Source organism: Tigriopus californicus, chromosome 6 (assembly GCF_007210705.1).
Source record: "Tigriopus californicus strain San Diego chromosome 6, Tcal_SD_v2.1, whole genome shotgun sequence".
Taxonomy (NCBI): Eukaryota; Metazoa; Arthropoda; class Copepoda; order Harpacticoida; family Harpacticidae; genus Tigriopus; species Tigriopus californicus.
Window position 1 is genome coordinate 5,750,270 of NC_081445.1, and position 21,763 is coordinate 5,772,032.

At 42.7% G+C, this 21,763-nt stretch overlaps 6 protein-coding genes across 6 annotated transcripts in view; 1 reads left to right on the top strand and 5 right to left on the bottom strand.

Annotated features, from left to right (window-relative positions):
• Positions 1-1,354, bottom strand: part of LOC131882595 (alpha-1,4-N-acetylglucosaminyltransferase-like) — a gene marked incomplete at its 3' end in the record, with an annotated part of 2,930 nt that extends 1,576 nt beyond the window's left edge. The window contains 1 exon segment of the mRNA XM_059229795.1: positions 445-1,354. Coding sequence (XP_059085778.1) covers positions 445-536 — 92 coding nt within the window.
• A 652-nt stretch (positions 1,355-2,006) lies between these two features.
• Positions 2,007-8,449, bottom strand: LOC131882594 (uncharacterized). The gene is made up of 17 exons (XM_059229794.1): positions 8,338-8,449; positions 8,152-8,270; positions 7,990-8,078; positions 7,787-7,910; positions 7,433-7,719; positions 6,840-7,212; positions 6,556-6,768; positions 6,093-6,391; positions 4,971-5,337; positions 4,684-4,905; positions 4,386-4,594; positions 4,100-4,319; positions 3,829-4,038; positions 3,665-3,757; positions 3,410-3,606; positions 2,829-3,048; positions 2,007-2,751 (listed from the first exon to the last, which is right to left on the bottom strand). Exons 2-17 carry the CDS (start codon positions 8,249-8,251, stop codon positions 2,195-2,197), a joined length of 3,780 nt encoding a protein of 1,259 aa, XP_059085777.1. The 5' UTR covers positions 8,252-8,270; positions 8,338-8,449; the 3' UTR covers positions 2,007-2,194.
• On the bottom strand, positions 8,393-9,249 carry LOC131882596 (uncharacterized). Its single transcript, XM_059229796.1, has 2 exons — positions 9,118-9,249; positions 8,393-9,050 (listed from the first exon to the last, which is right to left on the bottom strand). The coding sequence occupies exons 1-2, from the start codon at positions 9,182-9,184 to the stop codon at positions 8,413-8,415; spliced, it is 705 nt and encodes a 234-aa protein (XP_059085779.1). The 5' UTR covers positions 9,185-9,249; the 3' UTR covers positions 8,393-8,412.
• Positions 9,250-13,697: 4,448 nt separating this feature from the next.
• Positions 13,698-14,271, bottom strand: LOC131882464 (uncharacterized). Its single transcript, XM_059229610.1, has 3 exons — positions 14,071-14,271; positions 13,817-13,989; positions 13,698-13,709 (listed from the first exon to the last, which is right to left on the bottom strand). Exons 1-3 carry the CDS (start codon positions 14,228-14,230, stop codon positions 13,698-13,700), a joined length of 345 nt encoding a protein of 114 aa, XP_059085593.1. The 5' UTR covers positions 14,231-14,271.
• A 344-nt stretch (positions 14,272-14,615) lies between these two features.
• On the bottom strand, positions 14,616-17,020 carry LOC131882516 (uncharacterized). The gene is made up of 3 exons (XM_059229672.1): positions 16,991-17,020; positions 15,439-15,668; positions 14,616-15,340 (listed from the first exon to the last, which is right to left on the bottom strand). The coding sequence occupies exons 2-3, from the start codon at positions 15,517-15,519 to the stop codon at positions 14,888-14,890; spliced, it is 534 nt and encodes a 177-aa protein (XP_059085655.1). The 5' UTR covers positions 15,520-15,668; positions 16,991-17,020; the 3' UTR covers positions 14,616-14,887.
• A 1,447-nt stretch (positions 17,021-18,467) lies between these two features.
• On the top strand, positions 18,468-20,305 carry LOC131881971 (galactoside alpha-(1,2)-fucosyltransferase 2-like). Its single transcript, XM_059228970.1, has 3 exons — positions 18,468-19,331; positions 19,496-19,765; positions 19,966-20,305. The coding sequence occupies exons 1-3, from the start codon at positions 18,826-18,828 to the stop codon at positions 20,234-20,236; spliced, it is 1,047 nt and encodes a 348-aa protein (XP_059084953.1). The 5' UTR covers positions 18,468-18,825; the 3' UTR covers positions 20,237-20,305.
• The last annotated feature ends 1,458 nt before the right edge of the window (positions 20,306-21,763 follow it).

Genomic DNA, 21,763 nt, shown 5'->3' on the forward strand with positions numbered 1-21,763 from the left:
GGGGGCAAATTTAGTTAGAAAGAAAAATTCCGAGGGACTGAACGGGCGCTCTGTCATGAGGTTGCGATGATGAAATCAATGAGATTGGAGTGATCCCAAAATAATTATAATTGTCAATTTATGCAAGCTCACAGGTGCGTTAGACCACTAGGTCACAAGGGGTTGCCAAGAAGTCATACTTCTTGCCCAATCCCAAAGAGACGTGGAATAGTCTGAAGTTGCAGCAATACTGTAGAGCTTGCGATCAGCTACTCAAATCTGTCCTGTAATGGAACTGATTTGAACGAAAGGCATTTTTTTTTCTCAGTCGTTGTTCTTGTCTAAGGTGCAAAGAGCGAACCGCCGCCAGCAATTTTGAGCCATTTGCGACAAAATACGTGTCAAATTAAATTTGAAATCAAAAAGAGCGCTCCAAGTAGCAAGCAATAAAAAAGTCCATCTTACCTTATCATTAATCCGTACCAATGGACGAAGACGACCAATGGCACCGCAGCTAATGCCCAGCCTGCATATTTGGAATGTCGCCGGGTCCACATCCCGTCGGACTCCAATCCTTAAAGCATAGAAACCTAGACTCCACAATCTTCGACCTCCATAGGGAGCTTAAAAACACTTCACATTCACCCGGAGAAAAAAACACTGAAGAGTCAGAAACCTGCTTCCACAATTCAGACGCCTTTGAGTTTGCCCGGGTCGGACTTGAATCCGCCTTGGGATCAAATGCAATGCACTGGGAAAAAGTCCTGTTAGGGGGCTGAAGCTAGCCAATGACTGTCCTCGAGGATACACCGAATTATTCTACCGATAGTAACCTGACCATGTTGCTCTTTTGAGAGCTACACAAGTGGTTCGTGTTCCAACCAGCTTGAGGAGATTATTCAGGCTAATGGAAGAACCGGTGAGAGACGAGAAAACGTGAGTGAAGCATCAACGAGGTACATCCTGTATGTAGATATTGTCATTTAAATTTGGCAGTGAATGAGCGACGTCACTCACTACTTCCCGCGATCGTAGAGAGTGAATGTTCTTCAGGGCTCGAAATTGTAGGGGAATGAAAAGTTGGCGCATGGCTAAGTGTATAATTCTCACAAGTAAATGATTCTTGGCGGCTAGCTGTGATACAATTGATGTAACACCTAAAAAGCTATTCGTACTAACTGCAACATACAAAGGATGGCAAATTAGGCATACTGACAGAATAAACAAAATGCTAGCATTAGGCATAGAATAAATTGTACTATTTACCAAGGACATTTACCAAGGACCAAGGGCCATGGCCACCTTCACCTTCACCTATTACTGATATCATTAGGAGGATCAAGGCTTTGACGCCAATTGCTGTCTGATGAGTTTGACTATAATTGTTCAACTTGGGAAATAGGCTCAAGGGGTCCTTAAAAAGCTGAAAAGCGTTCGGAAAAATACTCTCCAACGTTCTTAATAAGTACCCGATAAAAACCTATGATAATGTTAAAAAATGTAATGTCAGAAGTCAGACTTAGGCGTACTTCATGAAAGTGAAGTCCTTAATCTACAAATTTTGGACAATGGCATGGCATATTGGCTTCTAATTAGCCGACTCCTCCGTATGGTTTAGGGGATTCGAATCCTGACTCAAGCACGCCGGGTAAAGTGAGCCTTGTGGAAAGAGAAATCAGGGGAAGCTTCAAATATGTACCTGTTTAAGAGTGACGATTTGAAACTTGTGTAATTTGACTCAACCCCTAGACAAGAGCGACCTCACCCGAACTGCCTGGAAATATATTCGAGGTATTCTTAACAGCTGATCAATCCACACATTGACCGTCATCCACCCTATGGGGTTAATAACAATGATCGAACTTCCCTCTTTTTAACAGAGCCACAACCATGACACTTGCCAGTTTTTATAAGAATGCCACCAACCGTCACCCTTACCACAGGATGCGGGAACGTCGAATGTTTACATGCGGAGCTGAGTAGTGTGCCTAGTATATCCACATACATACATACATACATACATACATACATACATACATACATACATACATACATACAGGTTATGTGGTGCTATTGTGGCCTCTCGAGCATAGTCGTCGGTTGACTGGTTGCTTGGTTGGTTAGTGGGCAAGTGAGGTGGTTGGTCGCCGTTCATGCATGGTTCTGGCTGTCGGATCAGGTCATTTTCTCTCGTGTTGCCGACTCATCCGCCTCTCTATCCACTCCATCTGGGCCTTTCAACAATGGCCGACTTTCGTACGTTGGTATGGCTCCTGAGCTGCTGAGTCCATAAGTGTATACGAATCTCGACCTGGTTTCTCCAGATCGTGAACAACGTAAATTCAGGGCAGGAAATCAAGTTAAGTTCAAGATGCGAACGAATCTTGTTCAGTTTGTACGAAACATTGGAAGCTTGATAAGGATTCCAAGATATCTGGATTCTTTGAGTTGTTGATTTGGGTGGGGTGAGGAGAGGAAAGCGGTCAGACCTTTTACCTTTGTTTTCGGTAGAACTTGAGATGGTACTTGGCACCAAGTAAGAGCCTGTCGTTGATGGGATCGTGTTCGAACTGGTAGTCGACGATGACGATTCATAGGGTGTGTTAAGCAAAGAAGTACTATACACGCATGTAGGCCACTCCGTCGGTTCTTGGATCCAACCATTACTGTTGCAACTCAATTGAAGACTGGTATTGAGGGTACCATTGATAGTCATATATGGTGCACAATTGTATAGGATTTGGGTACCAATAGGAATCATGGGATCGTGGCCTTCGGGAGAAATGTCGGTCAAACTTTCTAATTTGGACGAACGTAATTAAGAGGGGAATGTATGGGTGCATATATACCTTTCTTGCGGAGTCCAGCAAACGTGAGTGAGGAATTTCCGATGACGGCAATCTTTTTGATTTGCATCATGCTAGTAGTTTTTGGCACTTGCATCTCCGTGATATACTTGCCATTGATCAAAATTTCAAAGACATGGAATCGTTTAAGCACCGAGAAGCCCAATGTGAGCGAAAATACGTCTCCACTGGCAATGTCACACGCAAAGTCCTCGGGGCTGGGCTAAGGAAGAATGAGCATTTGAGTGAGTAAACTACCGTTCAGATAGAAAAGCGAAACATTGCTTCAATGAGAGAGAGAGGGATATATGATAATTGTTTTGTCCACATACCTGTTCAATCTACAAACTCGCAATAAAAATGAGTCTGGCAAGACCTGGGCAACCAGGTATGTGTTAATATTCAAGCGTAAAAATTTCGTAAAAAAAGTTCATAAAAAATCAAGGAACACGTCTTTGAGCAACGTGTAGATTTTTGGTACTAAATCTTTGAATACAGTTTTTGAATACACCAAACACCAATTATATAATAGCCACCTGAAGTGAAGTCAAGCCAAGAATAGCGAGGAGATTCAAAGCGCTTACTTGAAGGACAGATTCCATTGAACATGTTCCAAAATTCGGGCGGAAAACAAGCATGAACACCGGTTGATGATGTGAATCTGTCAGAAGGATCTTGAGCGAATCGCCCAGAGTTCCATCCAAGAATAGATCACGCATGGAGCCAAACTCATCCAATGCGGTAAATTCAAGGGGCAACTTTGGGAACCGTCGTATCAAATCTAAAACACGCACCATCTAGAGGCTTGTCCTAAGCATCCTTCTTTGACTAATTGTTACCTGGATTGATTTCAAGGTTCTCATAAGACCTTAAAGGAACAAAAGACAAATTTGAAGTCGTTGGCGGTTCTGGGAGGTTCTTGCAATGAGTCACTGGAAATAACGTGAAATCAAACAATGGATCCATTTATCACAGCTAATCCGTCAATTACTTAAATAAATACCTATGCATTCTTGTACAAAGTTGATAGTCCATTTACCGTCCCATTGGCACACTGAAGTGAGCTTCTCGGGAAGATTGGTCACGCTGGGATCGTAAAAACGTCGATAGGGGCCGCAAGTGTAGCTGGCTTCTGCCAGATAATGCTTGTTGCCGTTCCAGTGACGATACCCTCCAATCGGAGCAGAAGCCAAAGGCTTAACACAAAATTGATCTAAAACGGAACTCAAATGTACAATAAATGTTTGTACGAGAACCTATGTACCAGGACCCACATGAAACGCATATAGGCGTAACCGTGCTAAGATTGTAAGATCCATCTGGTAGGCATTCAAGGGTGAATCGTCTGGTATTTTTATTAGCCACATTATGATAATTTGGTATGCAATCATATGTGGCCACTTCAAAGGTGGACAGTTCGCCAAAAGGATGCAGTAAAGCGGACCATCTCACTTCCGGTGCGGGTGCGCACCCGAAACGAACACATCCGTCTAACTATAACATAACAATTGTATAATTGTATATTGATGTGGCTTCTTGTTTCAACGAGTCAAGTCTTACTTCAATTGACGGGGACCATTTGAGATCCCAGCCACAAGTTTCAGTGTGGCTCTTTGAGTATTCATTGAAGGCATTTTTTATTAAGAAACCAGGTGGACAAGTGTAGATGACGGTTGTTCCAGGATACAGAAGGGTATTGCTTTCATTCCAATCCAACTTAATGCCATTTAGTGCAGTGGGTGGTGGGTGGCACAAACCATAAGAATGACCTGTAAGTCGAAGACACTCGAATGGTGATGAATTGGATCGTTTTGGGCAATGTTAACGCAGCCTCTTGGGGTCACAAGTTGCAACTTACCTTTGAGCACACAATAAGGCCACGTGGCAGGGTAAATCCATGATCCACTTGAACTGCAAGTGATGTTGAGATGGGAAACCGTTGGATTGTGAGTGAACTCATGCCCATACGGACAAGAAATTGTCACATTTGACCCTAGACTCCAGATTTGGTTCGATTCTAAGGTCGGATGAATGTAATTGTGGTTCGGATTTGGCAGGATGAGGTCAACGCAACCCACCACTGTAAATAGTGTGGTTGGTTAAGAAATGAGCATCTTTGTAATGTGTCTTGAAATTCAACCTCACCAACACATGCTCGCAGATCCTTTGATGGGGTCCAAACTCGATCCCATGTGCATTTCATACTTTGCGTATCTTGCAAACCACTCGACGTGGCAAACTTTTGACCCTTTTGACATTGATACTCAATATGAGAGCCAAACTTGGTGAGATCGTGAGTGGAAAACACGTCCAATTGTTTGATTTTGAGCTCGCAATCAGATTCAGAAGAGCAGACGGAGCACGTCAATTGTTGGAGACAAGGCATGGCTTGGCCAAAGTTGGTTTGAGTGCGCAAATAAATCCTTTTGGCCGAGGGCGAAGTGCTATCTTCGAAGCCAGTCACTAATTCGGCAATCGTGTCACTCTTGCCCAACTTGTAGGTAGTTGTACCCTGGGAATTGGAAACATTTTCTTGGGTTCTTAATGACCAAGCATCTTTATGAGGGGCACAAACTTTATTTTAAGAATTTATAAATTGGGCTGAAACCCAATGAAATATAATCAGAAACTTATTTAGCCACCAATTGGACAAAATAAGGCTACGTGTAATGGAGAGTACATGTGTATTTCAGCACCAAAAAATATCAGTCATGCTACAAAAAGGAGTTAAGGTACGTATAATTGGGTGCATTAATGATGGGGAGATTATTATAACGCAATTGATGAACCCCCAACCGAGTTGCCCTAGGACTCTTGGGTTCGAGCCCAGGTTTCTGACACAAACCAGTGCTGTCAAAAATATACGTAAATTGAATGTCCAATGGTACCGCTTTCTCACAATAGATATTACTATTATTGTTTTGATTTGGGAGAAAGCATGCTAGTGCTATTAGTCCATGTCTGAGAGTTAGTTTAGAAGCAGTAATTTTTTTAGAGCTTTTTGTCCTTATATTCTGAAATTTGATAGTTTTATTTTGGCCTAACTGAAATCTTTGTTGATCGTGTGTCATTCCTCGAAGAGCTTTGAACAAAATGCCATTGTCCTCCTCTCTAGTGTTATATACAGTATTTGAGTGAACCAATATCGAAGAAACGCAAACGTTTAAATTATCTTTCAAATGAGGTTACGACTCATTCATTGCCCTACATTTCAACCGACGTTTGCAAATGTCTTCCTTGACAAACGAGGGATTATGATCTGCTTACCCAACCCGAGGGATAGATGTCGTCCTTGCGTTCGATCGCTCTCGTGAAGGTCATGAGAGCCGCTATGTTTTCGTGGCTCTCATCCAAGTCAGGCAGATCTATGACGTAGTTTTTGGTCACCCTCCCGTTTCTCGTGGTGTTGCTCACGATCCGGATGATAGGATTGAAACACCCAATGTGCTCCAACGATTCGGGTCCGTCGTCTCCCAGGCACACATTTTTGAGATTGTAGCCAGTGCTCAGGATCTTGGGCCTGACTCCAGCGCCGGGCGGAGATGGAGGGGGTTCGCAATGAACAGCTACATTAGTATCGGATGAGAATCGTTAGTATGTTGCTGGATTTTTATTGCTAGCCCTTTGCAGGCCAAATTGATTACTATTAGATGTTAGAGGTTTGTTAACTGTGAGTGACCTGGGAGTGAAAGGGGAAATTTCTGGCTTGATCTTAGAATGTGTGCCTTACTTTCTGTGCATTCTGGCCAAGTCGGGACATGCCAAGTGTTACCATTCAAACAAGTGGCCACGACCTCCGTTTCCAAATAATTGTTGCGAAACAACTTTCCATTGTTACACATGTATACAATCGTGTCATTGATTTCAAACGGACCCAGTGTTGTGTTGGTGATTCGGAGATCGTTCAAGGTTGGCGGAATCGGGATTTCGGAGCAACCGGTATCTGTGAATTTGGTGTCCATCGGATTTATTTGAACAAAGAGACTTTCAATGCTTTTCTTCACTGTCATTTACATTGACAAGTAGGAATGCTGGTCATGTTCCACAATCCGTTCCGTTGACAAGTTGTTTGCACGGCCGGTTTCCACAGACTGCCATTCCCATAAACATCAAACATGGAACTGTTTCCACAATAGTAGGCCAAGCGTGTGCCATACTTCATAGATTGGTCCATATCCAAAGAGCCATCCACTGTGCTATTGGTGACGTCGAACTCGGTTTCGTTGAAGGAGCATTGAACGGAGTAGAGGCAAACGTCGTTCTTGTCATCCTTGTTGTGAGTGACATTGAACGAGAGATAGTTGGATTGTTCACCGGACAACTTGATGGCTTTTAACTGCAAACGACGTGGGCTTGAGCCTGGCAGCCCTTCCAGTTGGTTTTGGAACTAAAATTGGAATGTTAGAATAAGAACATTCGACAGGACCCTTAGAGAAGAAGCTCGCCTGAATTAACTCTTAACAATTTTGTCGTAACATTTTCAGTTAAAAGCTCACTTTACCGTGTTGTAAAACATGCAAAAAGCGGTGTTTGTGGCATTTCAACCAGATGTTGTTGCATTAAGGCTGACACATTTTATTCATTTTTTATTCCATTTCTCATCATACCTGAATGAGATCAAACTCCACCTCGTGAGATAACACAACACTCATGAAAAGATCCACGTTATCGTCGTCCACAGATATGTTCAACTTGAACAAGGTGATAAGTTGGCCTTCAGGCTCAAAATACTGATCTTCCACTAAAACCGTGACTTTATCGCAACCAGGAATTGGTTGGTACAAGGTTGAATTTCGGCCATAACACGGTCCTAGGATGTATCCTGGATCTTCAAGGACAGCATATCCAACTTGGGGACTCGATGAAGTGGAAGGAGGAGGAGGGCAAACGATCTCTTCAAGAGATGAAGTGCTTCAGCATTTAGAGGACATGGTGTCTAGTGATCAGGAATTTACTCATACCTCGCAGACAGGTTGGCCAGGACACTGGTTCAATGAATGCGTTCCCAGGGCCACACTCGACGGTAAAATTAGCTTCTGTGTAAACGGGGAGACTCATGCCGTCTTGGCAAACATATGTCGCTACCTATGGAGAAGTGCGTGAAAAGAAACTCAAACTTGTTTTGATATCGGAACAATGATCATTGAACAACATTTGTACGCACATTTCCGATCGCTATTGGGAGTCCATTCCATTTAAACAGTTTTAATTTGGACTCGGGTGGAGGTATTAAAGGCATCATGCAATGACTCCCTGGAAAAGTCAGTAAATGTCCCGTTTGCGGTAAACGACAAGATGGTTGTAACAAATCATTATTCATGTTCACATGTGCAATCTTGCAGGGGCACTAGGAAGGACCACGTTCCATCAGCCTGGCATTTGGCCTCTGATCTTGGGGCCAAGTTTGTTCCATTTGGCATGGACATGCCCGAATGACATTGATATCTACGAAAACACAATCAAAGGTGCCAAAGTGCTCTTAAATGCCTACTTATATCTTTCATGATCTTACGCATAAGATGATGAAATTTCTCGTATTCCTATGTTGGACCGTAACACATCTTCCCACCGTTGCAAGGTTTGGGGATCAATTGTGATATCGTCTGAAACACATTTTGAGTATGCTTGGATGATAGCGTAGGTGTTGCATAAAACTGTGCATACCTGTCCACCGATTATCCACTAGCCTAATCATTTTTGTACTCTTGTAATCCAAGAGTTGATCTGGTGATTTCCATGGCAACTCACTCGTCTTATCCCATGTGTTCTTATTGGGATCAAATATACTGATCCTCGTGGAGTCATCATTCACCCAAAGGTACACCAAGTCTCCATGGACCAAAGTTGAGGTAACCTGACAAAGCTCATCTGGCCTATACCGTTGATACCAAGTGAGTGATATCATGTTGAAGATCAAATACCAATTGGCACAAGGGGGGAAGGCGAATATCAAAGACGTTCCATCTTGTAGAGTGAAGTGTTCCATCCGTGTGAATGGTCGATTGGGCGGCGGAGGCGGAATCACTTGAAAGCTCTCCGTTTTGAGGCTGTAGAGTATTACCACCACGTCCTCAGTGAGGTAGCCTTCAAGAGCCATCACCACCATGCTCTCCGTCACTTGGGTGACGGCGATCTGGCGTTGGTTATTGACGTTGTTGAGCGGGAGATCTACACGGGGACCTTCGGCAACGGTCTCGATTGACATGAGCTTGGAGATCATGCCATCTAGTTTGGGATGGCACAAGTTAGTCAGTATCGGAGAGGCACATCAAAGTAGGTCATTACTCATTACCACTTGCTGAATAGGAAATCAACCATATTTGGTCATTCAGCTCAAAAAATGATGGCTTGCTGGGCATTGAAAACGAAGTGGCAGAACTCGCTTGCCATACATATTCTCCATAGGGTAGATAATAGCAGCTGACTTTACCGGTTCTACAAAGGGTAGCATGCTTTCACATGGACGTACGGCTCATCAAGATTAGCCATCAAAGACCAAAGCTGACTGGGTCATTCAAACAATTACATAAATATTAAGACTGACTCACGAAATCTCGTGGCCGCAACAAAAGATATTGCGGCTCCCCGCCATACAATGAGCCGAATCAAAGAGCTCTGGAAGTGGTGCCGGAGGATTGCCACCACTAAGTGGCACAGGGTCGGTTAAGTAATTGGTGTGGATTTTTTCCTCGAATTGGAGACTCGGAGAGTCAAGGAGTACATTGCTAAGCGTGTACGCGACGAGCTTGTTATCTAGAAGCGCAAGAGTTAAAGATATGTAAGATATGTAATGCAAGTAGGTATACACATATCCTTTCGCCATTTCAAAACACGTAGTAGAAGTAGTAGTAATAGTGAGAGAGACTCACATCGTCGATTGGCCGCAATCGGACGAATGGACATGATCACTCTCCTCAGAGAATTGGAGAACCCATGGAAATGATGCCAATATATGCCCGAGCCGTGGGGTCCACGCCGAGAGTTGTAATTCATACCAAAGAGATTGACCATGTAGCAATTTGAAAACCTAAAAAGGCATGCCCATTAGCCATGTGGCATAGGATGGGAACCGGAAACATGAAAACCTTCCTAAAAAGGCATGCCCATTAGCCATGTGGCATAGGATGGGAACCGGAAACATGAAAACCTTCGAGGTTCGTACGTACCATCCAGGTCCTCTGGCCAAGGAGGCGCAAGACCAATCGAAGCTTTGATCATGGTCAGCATCTTCGGTGGAGAATTCTTGCTCATTGGCCAAAAGCGAGAACGAGTCCAACAGGTGCGAATGGGTGTGGCTGGAGTACTGTCCTAAATGTAGTCGGTAATTGCTCTCGGGACCTTCGATTTCAAATGAGCTATATGATCCGGCTCGATACGTGTTGTTCACGTCCCAGAGTTCAATCTTCATCTCAAACTTGCGCACTTTCATGAGGCTAAAGGTGCAAAATGGACAAAGTGTATCAAAAGTGTCACCCACCATTCATTGCCTTTCATGCTGAATATTGAAAGATTCTTAATTACTCATAAAGGCTATCCAAACCCAAGAAGTATTCCCTTTGGGGATTGCCAAAGCCAATTTTGTACGCGTCCCAATTCCGATCGAAGTAATCCTGAAAGGCAATTGGAAAACATTTTTTTAACATACGGAAAAATAAATCGTTAAAAGAAGAAAAAAAATTGGAAGACATATGAGCTGGCCACGGGATAGTGGACATGGTCAAGCACGAAAAATTTCTAATCCTGCAATGAATTACAATTGGCAGATCAAAATAAGCCTTGTACGTAAGGCTGGTGTGGAATTGTGCATAATACCTTGTCTAAATCAGCTTTAAAAGATGGCATTGGATCATCTACAGATGATCCAATGCCAATATTAGATCTAATAAGTAGAATTGTGGAAGGCAGGAGGGTAAAAGATTATATAGACTAGAAGCTCTATATAGCAGAAGTAAACGAGGATTTCACGGGTTTGGGTAGTCTAGTGTTATTATGACTAGACTGTACCCTCACCTCACAAGTTACACCCCTCCGGTCATTCTCGTTGAAATGTATTCGCGAATTGAGGCATCGCTTGTGAATACATTTGAAAACATATCAAATAAGATATCTTTCATATCTTCGTGGAGCACGATAAAGCCCTAGTTGTTTCAGCCTCCCCCAATAGGAGAGGTTCCACTTGTCAGATACACTACGGGCAAATCTTTGTTGGACCTTTTCTATTGTTTGAAGTCCTGCAGAGCTCAGTGGTGCCCAAACAAGAGATACATACTATCTGTCACCACCCAATGCATAAAGAGGTTCCAAGAGGTTTCTTGGTAAAGTCTGCCATGAGCGTAAGACAAGTACCTACTGGACTACCAACCTNTAACCCTTTTTTCCCACTTTTTGATTTGGAGAGGACTTCTACCTCCTCTCCTAAAGTTGTACTGTAGTGAAACAGCATTCAGCCGGATAGTAATGAGTTGCGATAGACCATTATAAGACAAGAGAGATATTGACCAGAGCAATAAGTATGGGACGAGGACTAATGTTGGAAGCAAACATTGCAAAGATGCCAAGGCCAAGCATGCGAATTACGACCACGAAGATTAATGAGTCAAGTGTGCAAATAACGACAAAGAAGATTAATGAGTAAGCATTGCAAAGATGTCAAGCCAAGCAAGCTGGAAGCAGATCTGAAGACCTGTCAACCTGTCATATAACAATAACAGTAATGCGAAGATTTAGTGCAATGTAACCTATGTATCTGTCACCACCCAATGCATAAAGAGGTTCCAAGAGGTTTCTTGGTAAAGTCTGCCATGAGCGTAAGACAAGTACCTACTGGACTACCAACCTGAGAGGACTGTACGCGTATGTTTGTGCCTCCCTGTACATAAACCCAATACTCCAACCCACTCCTTAGATCGAGATCGAGTCGAATCCGTTATACGAGGGCAAATCAAGTTTAAAGAGGATTATTGCAATTGCACAAAAATGGCTAAATAGATAACGCTCAAAGTTCTGTGTGATCAAATTTAGAACATTTCGCACAATTTTTGTGTTTTGGGTCTTCCGAAAAAATGAACAGCAACTTCTGCAGCTCGATTCAAAGTAAGCGACTTCGAAACACCCCTCACCAATTCTCTCAAACGAACCATGGCTGATCAACGCGGCGCCATTAAGATTTACGCGTATGCTGGAAAGCCGGCCATTGAGGCCTTCAAATTCGTTTCGGAGGCCTTCGGAGATCTTGCCTTTAGCCGATCCAGGGTTTTCAAACTCTTCAAAGAGTTCAAGGAAGGCAGAACAAGCATCGAAAGTGAGCGTGGAAAATGCCCCAAGCCAATCCTGAGGACCGAGGACAATATCGCCAAGGTCTCCGCCATTGTTGCTTCGGACCGGAGAGTGCACATCAAGGATATAGCATCAGATACTGGCCTCTTGTATGGGACGGTTTACAAGATCCTTCATGACGATCTTAATTTGTCCAAACTGTCTGCTCGTTGGGTCCCTCGCCTTCTCTCAGACGATCACAAACAGCAGCATTTGAAGATGGCGAAGGACTTCAAATCGGCCTATTTCAAGACAGGAAAGGCCTTTCTTGACTCGATTGTGACTATGGATGAGTCATGGATACTCTACTCGACTCCAGAAATGAAAAGAATGTCTGCTCAGTGGCTCACGTAGGGTTCTAATCCCCCCAAGAAAGCCAAGGTTGTTGGGAGTGAGAAGAAATTGATGCTGATTGCCTTCTTTGACTCCAAGGGGATGATTTACCAGACATATCTCCCCAAGGGACACACGATCAACTCAGACTACTACATCAAAGTCTTGTCTACGTTTCTGAAGCATTTGCGGAAGAAAAGACCGGAAAAGATCGCCCAGGGCTGGCTTCTCCACCAGGACAATGCCAGGCCACATGTCAGCCGGGCCACCGCGGACTTCATGGTCAAAAAAGATATCAAAATCTTGCCCCATGCCCCGTATTCTCCGGATTTGGCACCTTGTGATTTCTGGCTCTTCCCTCAGTTAAAAACCAAGCTCTCAGGAATCCGTTTTGATACCGAAATTGAACTTCGAACAGGCGTGGAGGGGGCTTTGAAAGACCTCACGGCCGGGAGCGTGTTGCACGTCTTTGAGAAGTGGCACGCACGATTGGTTAAATGTATTGAAGTCGGCGGTGGTTATGTTGAAAAATGATGTTGAATAAAAATTCCCCATCTCCAATATAACAAAAGTTATGACCATAATCCTCTTTAAAGTTGATTCGCCCTCGTAATATCGACATCCCTTGGTATCAACACTGGTATTGGTCATCGATAAACCGTACCACTACAGTACTTAATTTCGATAAGGTTGTGGTCAGACATTTTACTGGGGGACACAAAGACCTTGCTAACCAGTTCAGGGCTGGCCGCAAACACTTGAACCAAAATTTTATTTTCCCTACTTGGGATACCAACGTGTTGGGAAAGGTTTGAATAAGGCATACAATCTTCCAACTTTCCGTATGCCTTGGAAGCCGATTTTGAAGCCGAAGAGGAGTGGGTCACCATTCGACAACAGAAGAAGGGAAACCCAGGTCACCCAAAATTAGCACTGTGGAACACGTTTCCTTCTGTAATTCCTTTTCTGTAAAGTCCAATGCTTTCCCGAATTTGCTATCAGAGCATGACGGTGGCCTTTCAATCGTCACAGTAGACAAGTCTTTAGACTTCACATGACATATAAAGATTTCGACCTCACTATTGGACATTGACACATGCGATTGATGTTTGTGGACAACTGCGGATGTACAAAAAGACTCCAATTGGGTTGGACGAACTAATTCTGTCACGCGGGATAATGGTTGATTCCTTTAAAGCTATTTCTTTGTCCAATACCCCGTTCTTAGACAGGTCTCTGTTAGAGAGATAAAAGAAAGTAACGAAATCCACTTTTTCAAGGAACGGATTAGCGACTATATCGTTGACCTTTCTGTTAGAAAATATCCATTCAGCGCCACCAACCTGCTTATTTCCATGTTGTCCCCGCCTCAAGATTTGCGTCCATCCATCCTTACAATACACGGGAAAAGCTCGGTCAATGCTGCCGGATTCAGAGGGATCAATGTAATATTCGCCCTCGACGACTTTGCCCACTTGAAAGAACTCGAGGCACTCTGTCAATGGCAAATAGCCCACTGGAAACGAAAAAATGAACGATTGTTTTTCGTGATCAGAGACCGGCACAAAAAGAAACTGCAATCAAGCTCAGGCCTCACGTTGAAATCCACCGTTTTGTTCATAAATCCCGATCTCCTTAATCTTGAGAGTCCCAGAACCTCGTTTGATTATAGAAATGAACTCTCCCCCCCGGATCTCTTTACACGGGAAAGTGTGAAAGACGTCAGGGTCGGCCAGGAAGCTGGCCTCTGTGGCCATGCAGAGGGTTTGAGTTCCCAAGCCAACTGTGGGATCATTCTCAGACACGTGAATTTCGATGGAACTCAATGTTTCTCCACTTTCGACCTATCGATTATTTGGGAGTGCACATAAGATCGAATAATGTCGAGATTTGTTCTTAGATGTTTTACCCGGATGCGTAGGGAGTGAATGGGGCGGCTCTTGGCAAGATGCACCTGCCAAAATGGATCCGTGGCACTGTCGGTTTCCACAGAGTCCATGTTCAATGGGGTTAGGATGGAACCATCGGCCGAGTGGCCTTTAGTGAAAGTGGTGGGAAGGTCCAGAACTGGGTCGAAGAATCCTTCGAATGCAAACAAACAAATTTGGAAATTCTATCACACGCACAAAGCAGACTGAGAGTGAGTGAGAAATATGCCCTGCTCGTTCAGAGAGTCTATCTACCTCTAGTTATGATTCTTAAACTTAAGGTGAAGTGAACTTTAAGATTGGCATCATAAAAAAAAAGAAACAACATTACAAATGTGCCCGTATTCCGGCTGAAGAAGTAGATAAAATGGAGTTGAAGCTTAGATGATACATCACCTATGTATTTAGACGGTTGCGTTTTCATTTCTTCAGGCAAAAATATTGCATTTAAAACTAAATAAAACTTATCGCATTTGCCAGAAAATTCTAGAAAATTGCGGAGAATTTTAAAATCCATTTTAATTTAATGTTTAACCAAAGAATATTCATGACCAGAAGTTCAAAGTGACCCCCCCAACCCAAAAAAGAAGCAAAAATAATGATGATGATAATAATAATATCGTCACAACGTGTGCTGACGTCATCAGACAACTGTTGCTTAAAGGACCCAATATTGGTTGGAAGCGGAAGAAGAACGTAGATTTGAAGAAGGCACACACACATACTGGTTGGACCTCCAATGCCAAGCGCTTCTACGCGAAGCTCGGTGAGTTGAAGCACGACCTGCTTGATTTTGCTTTTGAGAGTGAGGTACATCCCGTGGACGGGTTTGGTGCATTGGACGTAGACCTCATAATCACGAACTCCATTTTCACCCGATGATCCGCACAGCTTCCCATCCAGGTAGATCTCAACTTGTCGAAAGTCCCGTCGGTAATCCTGGCATTGAAAAATGGGTCTTACGTATATGTAGAACATCTTTTCAATGGTAGCTTCCTTGGAGATTTTGTGACTACGTCATGAAAAAAGTGTTTTACCCTTTGGAAATTTCCAGGATTGGTCGCAGCCATGGAGAAGTAAACCCCACTAATTAAGCTCTTCTTTCGCAAATTAATCATAAGCCAAGGGAAATCACCTTTGGCTGTGCTGAAATGAGATCCATCCGAAGTCCCATCCAACAACCAAGCCAAGTTCAAGGTTTCGTTAAAGGATGAGGAAGCCCTCACGAATTTCGACTCTGAGGAGTTTCGAAACTCGGATGATGTATCTAGGCGATAACAAGTTCAATAGACTGAGTCTCGTTAATGCTTCAGACCTAGATTAGAAGCGAGTAGCGCTAAGCGGCCACACATTCTCGTTAATATACTATAGTGATTGCTTTTTGGGAACATAGTCGAATCAGTGTTTGGGAATCAGAACAGAAGCACTTGAAGCACTCTGGGGCTTTTATTTTGGCAGTTGCATAATGTATCTTCAGAAATAGAAAAATCCCTGTGCTGAAAATTAGCCTTTGACATGATCAACTGGAATAGGGTGGGGATACTAGTGTCTACCTAGAATCAGCAATTTGGAAGCGACTGCACGCATTGCATTTGCCTGCAATGGAGACTCGCACCAGGCTATTGCTGTCACGTATTTTAAATTTCAGCTTAATCGAAGGACTGGGTCGGAATCATGCTCTCTCAAAGCAGAGTACATAGAAGGAAACAGAATTAATGATTTAGTCCTAGGCTACTACCCCACTTACTTCGTGAAGAGTTATATAATGAGATTTGTGAGGGCATAGCGTTTGATCCAGTCCTTCGATTGAGACGAAGAATGAAATATGTTCATGCAGCGATTCATAAGAAGACACGGTGGTACTCTTAACATTAGTTAAGAGTTTACACAAATGCCATGTCTTCCATGTACTATTGATTTTCGTTGTGATGAAAACAGAAGGAATACTCGTAAATTTTGTAAGAAAACAACAGGACGCTTTTGCTGTTGAAAGAATAATAATAATAACCAATTTTACATCCTTTGTAAGTTATATGGGGCAATTTTTTACTAATTTTAGGTAGCTATTAAACGAACCTTAAAGACAATGATTCATTGATTTCTCGTTATAACATCGAAAAAGACACTTATTTGTCTTGAAATATGGTTAGCCTTTCTTTAAGTGAAAAATGCAACTTTTAAACTGTGATAGTAAAGCGATCTGCAAAATAGATGTTTATGAAATTTCATGAATGTTAAACTAAGCGTACTTACTACAAAGAATATTATTGACTGTGCTTTTTACACTGCTATGTTGTAATGTACTTTATAAGCGATTTATCATACTTGTCTGAGCTTTGAAATGAAAAAAAGTTAATTTTAGACTCAACATTTGAACAAAGACATGACCAGAGCATGTAACCCCCGTCAAGGCGAATGCAATGCGTTTACTTGATTACGAAATGTTAATTTTGGACCCAGGTATCCCCGTCCACGTTCCTCTGGTTCATGTCCCTAACTACCAGGGATGATGATGTACATTCCCAAAAGGGCTATCGGAATCCGCCCAAAAAACTAATCCACAATAGTTAACGTTGTCAGCGTGCTTACCATAGACATTCGCCAATGAGACAATCGATTGAAGTGGGACAAAGGCTGAAACAGGTGGAATATTGAGGGATCGATTTCTAACTTTTGTGATTGTGCGCAAATATGTTAATAATACGTGTATCAAAATCGGCGGTTCTGCGATTTCACATGAGGGTATTTAGCCAGGAAAATAGTAAAAAAAACTAATACTTACAAGGTAAAAGAGTTCGGATCAGTTCACTATTTGCAGGTGCCATTGGCAGGCTTGAACACATTTTAACTAGATGATGGAATAGAGGTTCAAGAAAATGCTCAGTTCAACTGCAACCTGCCTCTTTGAAAATATGATACTTACATGAGCATTGCTCTCGAACAATCATATCTTGATTTTCATCGCAAACTACATCTAAATGGCTAGATTGAGTCACGTTGGTGATATATCCGGGTTTGCACTTGAATCTAGAAGGAGTAATACATTAACTATAGAGATGATTTCATCGAAAGGTTCAAACGAGTCCAATTTGTTATTCATGTGGGTCAAAGTCAACGCAACAGGGTTCGTCAAATCTGCAAGTATAAAAAATGTTTCAATATTGGAAGCTCTTCAAATTGGTTCAATACTGCCTGATCGAGGTGGTGGTTGATGGACAACTTGATTGATTTCAAGTGGTTCATTGGAATTGGCCGGGCCATAGCAACGCTCCACGTTTCCAGGATCCAGCGGACCTGTTTCCAAGGTGCTCCCATGGGAGCACCGACCACGATGTTGCGGTCAAGCGCAGCCCTTTTCTGATAAGTGTCCAATTGAGTTTTTTAATGCCTAGCGGGGCAGTTCTGAACTGACTAGTATTTTGCTACTGACAAAAAGAGCTTAAACTATGTACAAATTATCCCAATTTTGATGAAATTCTGAAGGAATGGGTGGGTCCAAAGTAGAAATACCTAGTTATTTTCATCAGTCTGATCCAAAGTGTTGCAAATGGTCTTCAAACGTAACTTAAGCTTAGCACAAGTAAGCTCTCTTTATTAGAATGCCTAAGTCTACGTACAATTGGACAGATTGGCGTTCAACGATTGTTACGAGAAAATACACTTCAGGTTCAAAGCAAAATCGATAAACAAAGGACGAAAACCACTGTAGATTCGTTATCTATTGGGTCCGTTAAAAAACAAAGTAAAAAAGTCAAGTAATGTCGTTTTTGGGGACAAGACGATTTTGTTGTAGGAAAGCGAAGCTAAGGCAAAACATTTCTGATCCTCATATTCTCCTGATAGTAAAATTTGTATCAATGATGCATTAACCCCTGTTAGTGCATCATGTAAAATCGTCAAATAGGTATTGAGTTGTAATGTGTAGCAGAACCAGTTTTGTCAATAACAAGAAAAGGTTACCAATTCTGCAGTACAATCGAAGACGCAATTGTTCAGGCCTAATACTGTACTGATTTAGTTCATTTGGGCCCTTGTCTTGCTGAATCAACCACTGGTCGTGTTTCAAAAACGTAAACAGTCATTTTTAGTACGTAAAAGTACCTTTAATCTCAAACCATCCGTCCAAGAATGTGTTTTCATGTCTTCACCCTCTCGACTACCCATATCGTCCAACTTTTCTATCACAGGTTGATAGGTACAACATTCGGCCAGTTTCGTTTCTTCGATCCCCTTTTCATTCAGTGGCGAGAGGCCGATGGATGGTCTCTCCGGTAGTACCAGTACGTATGTGTAGAAGCGCGTACTCGATATACACGCCCTACAGTACGCACTGATCGATCTACTAGTTCTATGTACAGTGGATAGACGAGGCATGGGAATGGCTGGGCAACGGAGAGCACCGTGTTATTACACAGCACAATTCCATGTTCAGTTTTCTTTCGTTGGGGTTTACCTTCTTTAAGATGAGGTTATCATCCAATGTCATCATTTCATTATGTGCAACACTGACTCACTTCACTGGCTTCGTGCAAGGAGAGGACACTTGTGATAACGACTCATGTCAGAAAGTTCAACCGTGCCGCGAGTTCAATATCAAAAAAATTGGTCCCGACTCAAAGTCCATAATCTATGGTGAAGCCCATGGGCGACTGGGCAATCAATTACTGGGTTATGCCCTTTTGGCGCATTTCCAAGACGAACTGGGTATGGAAGCGTATATCAATGCCGAGTGTCGTCAGTATTTGTTGGGCATCTTCACCGAAGACTCAATCACCGTGCCCGTGATCGATAGTGTGTATTGTGATCCCAAAAAGATTCCGTTCACGCCCTACCATTCGCATATCCGGGAAATCTTGACGGACAAGTCGTATCGGACCGGGAAGGTCCTCCAATTTTTCCCTACTCATCCGAAGTTTCCCTTCGGTTATAGGTAAGTGTAAGTAGTAAGTGACTTCTATCACAATAAAATCGTGGTTCCTGGTGGCTGATTTCTGAACTACAAACAATGATTTAAAATTGGGCCCAACCTTGAACAAACCACCTCCACGAGAAAGAAGAGTCGCTTCCTTGACAAAGCCCAATTTTTCTCTTCAGGCCAGAGGACCATTGGTCCAAGGAGCAAGAAGCAATGCAAACCAAGTACGTCCACTTCCTGAGGGAAACCTTGAAGTTCAAGCCGTCCATCATGACCAAGATGAAAAAGACCATGAAAGGTGTGGCCAAGAAACTGGGGCTCAAACCCAAAGAGGTGACCTACGTGGGCATCCATAATCGACGCACGGACGGCCTCAAGTTCATGAAGGATAACTTTCAGCAAGATCCTTTGGACGCAGACTATTTTCATGATGCCATGGAGTACTTCAGGTACATTCGACGTACTTATTGTTATCACTTATTTTCTCGGGTTCAATGACTATATTCTTTAGCTGCGCTTTTTTTCTTCATTCAAAATTTGATGGCTAGTTTCTGCCTTCAAGCCTTCAAACCTTTAAGCCTTCAGCCCTGCCTTCATTCAATATCCAGTGCACCGTTCTTTTTGTCGATTTATCATTTATCCATTTTAGGGAGGAGTATGAGAATGTAGCCTTTCTGCTTGTTTCCGATGACATGAAATGGAGCCGGGAGAACATTGAGAACAGAGAAGGTGATTTGTTTTTCGTGAGTGATGGGAACGGAGACAACCCCGAGAGCGTGGGCTTTGATCTGGCTATCTTAAGATACTCGAACCACACCATCATTACCAGAGGGACCTACTCCATGTGGGGATCCATGTTGTGCAACGGAGAGTACTACACCGAATATGGGAGCATCGTGCCCACACATTTACAAGGATAATAACATTGCTCATGAAATAAATCTAAAGTGATAATACGCGTAAATGATGGATTAAATACTCGTAATACACTTTCATGTCACATGATCATTTGAAAGCTGCTATTTGTCTGCTTTTGAGTTTCTGAGTGACAATGGGTTCAAACCCCGGTGTTATAACATACCTTTTTCAGGGGGGGGGGGATTCCTTACCGCTACTGAAAATGAAATTTCCAGCCCAAAATCTTATTCATATACTTATCTTTAAATTGTTATGGTATCTGATCTACCAACGAGTAAAAGTTGGCAGATCTGACCAGCCCTTGATTATAGGGTAATTTTTTATATATATTTTTTATATAATATATTTTTATAAAATATATTTTATAATTGTATAAGTCTGACTTAAATCCTGGTCCAGGATCAACACCTACACATACTCCCTACGAGTATTACCGGGTGCGTTTACCAGGTTGGGACTGTTGAGGGCCAAACCAATTTCAAACAGAATCTCGTGGAGCCCAAGGTAGGTCTGGACGTGGAAAACACCCCGGTGGCGGCATGGAGCTTATTAATATTGTAATCTGAGGTGCAGTGAATGCCAAAACTATTGGCAATTTTGATGGCGGTCTCACCTTTGTCAAGTATGGCCAAAACACTCTTTAGCAGAACTTCAATGTTTAAGTGGCTGTTCTGTCAATTTTCAAATTTAGACCGGTAGTATGCTAGAATATGGTTGGTACTGACCTCATGCAAGCTAGGTATAAATGAAGAAAAAATAGGGAGAGCTGCCATCGATGCGGTTGTCGGGACCACAAACAAGCGTAGGCAATAATGTGGTGTACCCGGTAGCAGGAAGCAAATTGAACAATGAAGGCGCCCGAGGACGAAGAGAGGTGGAGTTCATTGTTGGAATTAACCTGGGGCGAGTTTTTTGGAGGTCTTACCTCGGAGTTTGGTGCTTAAAAAAAACACACTGACCGGAGTGGCGATTAGATAATGATTCTGAGTAACGTCCAAGCCTTACCTCAGAGGGTTTGAAAGTGCTCTCAAAAGGTACGTTAAGCCTAAAGCTGAGCCTGGTCTTGTTCAATACATCCGATCAAGAGCTATATTATCTATGGATTGGAATATCTCAGAGGCCAATGGTACCAGCACGTGCGAAGTCTTCTCATTTTGTAAAATAAGGCATGGATGTGGATTAAAGGTGCCAGAGCGCGAAACCCTTCCAGTCCTATCTTTTCAAAATCAAAACTTCTAAAACTTAACTGTGGGCGACATATGTTACACTCGATGTAAAGCAAAGTTCCAAGAATCTTAAACCAATTTTCACTTAAAGAAGAGAGAGGTGAGACACTATACTACATCCTCTACAAGTAAAAAAAGCAATGGATCTTACGACTGTCAGCGAATACTAGAGTAATTTTGCAGCAAAAAAAAAGTTTCTTTTGTAAAAAGTAGGGCAACCAGTTTGATGTGCCTTAACGAGAACCGCTCCTTTGGCGGAGTGTGGGGCTGTCACTAGAGTTGACCCTTGACCCTAAATCCTGG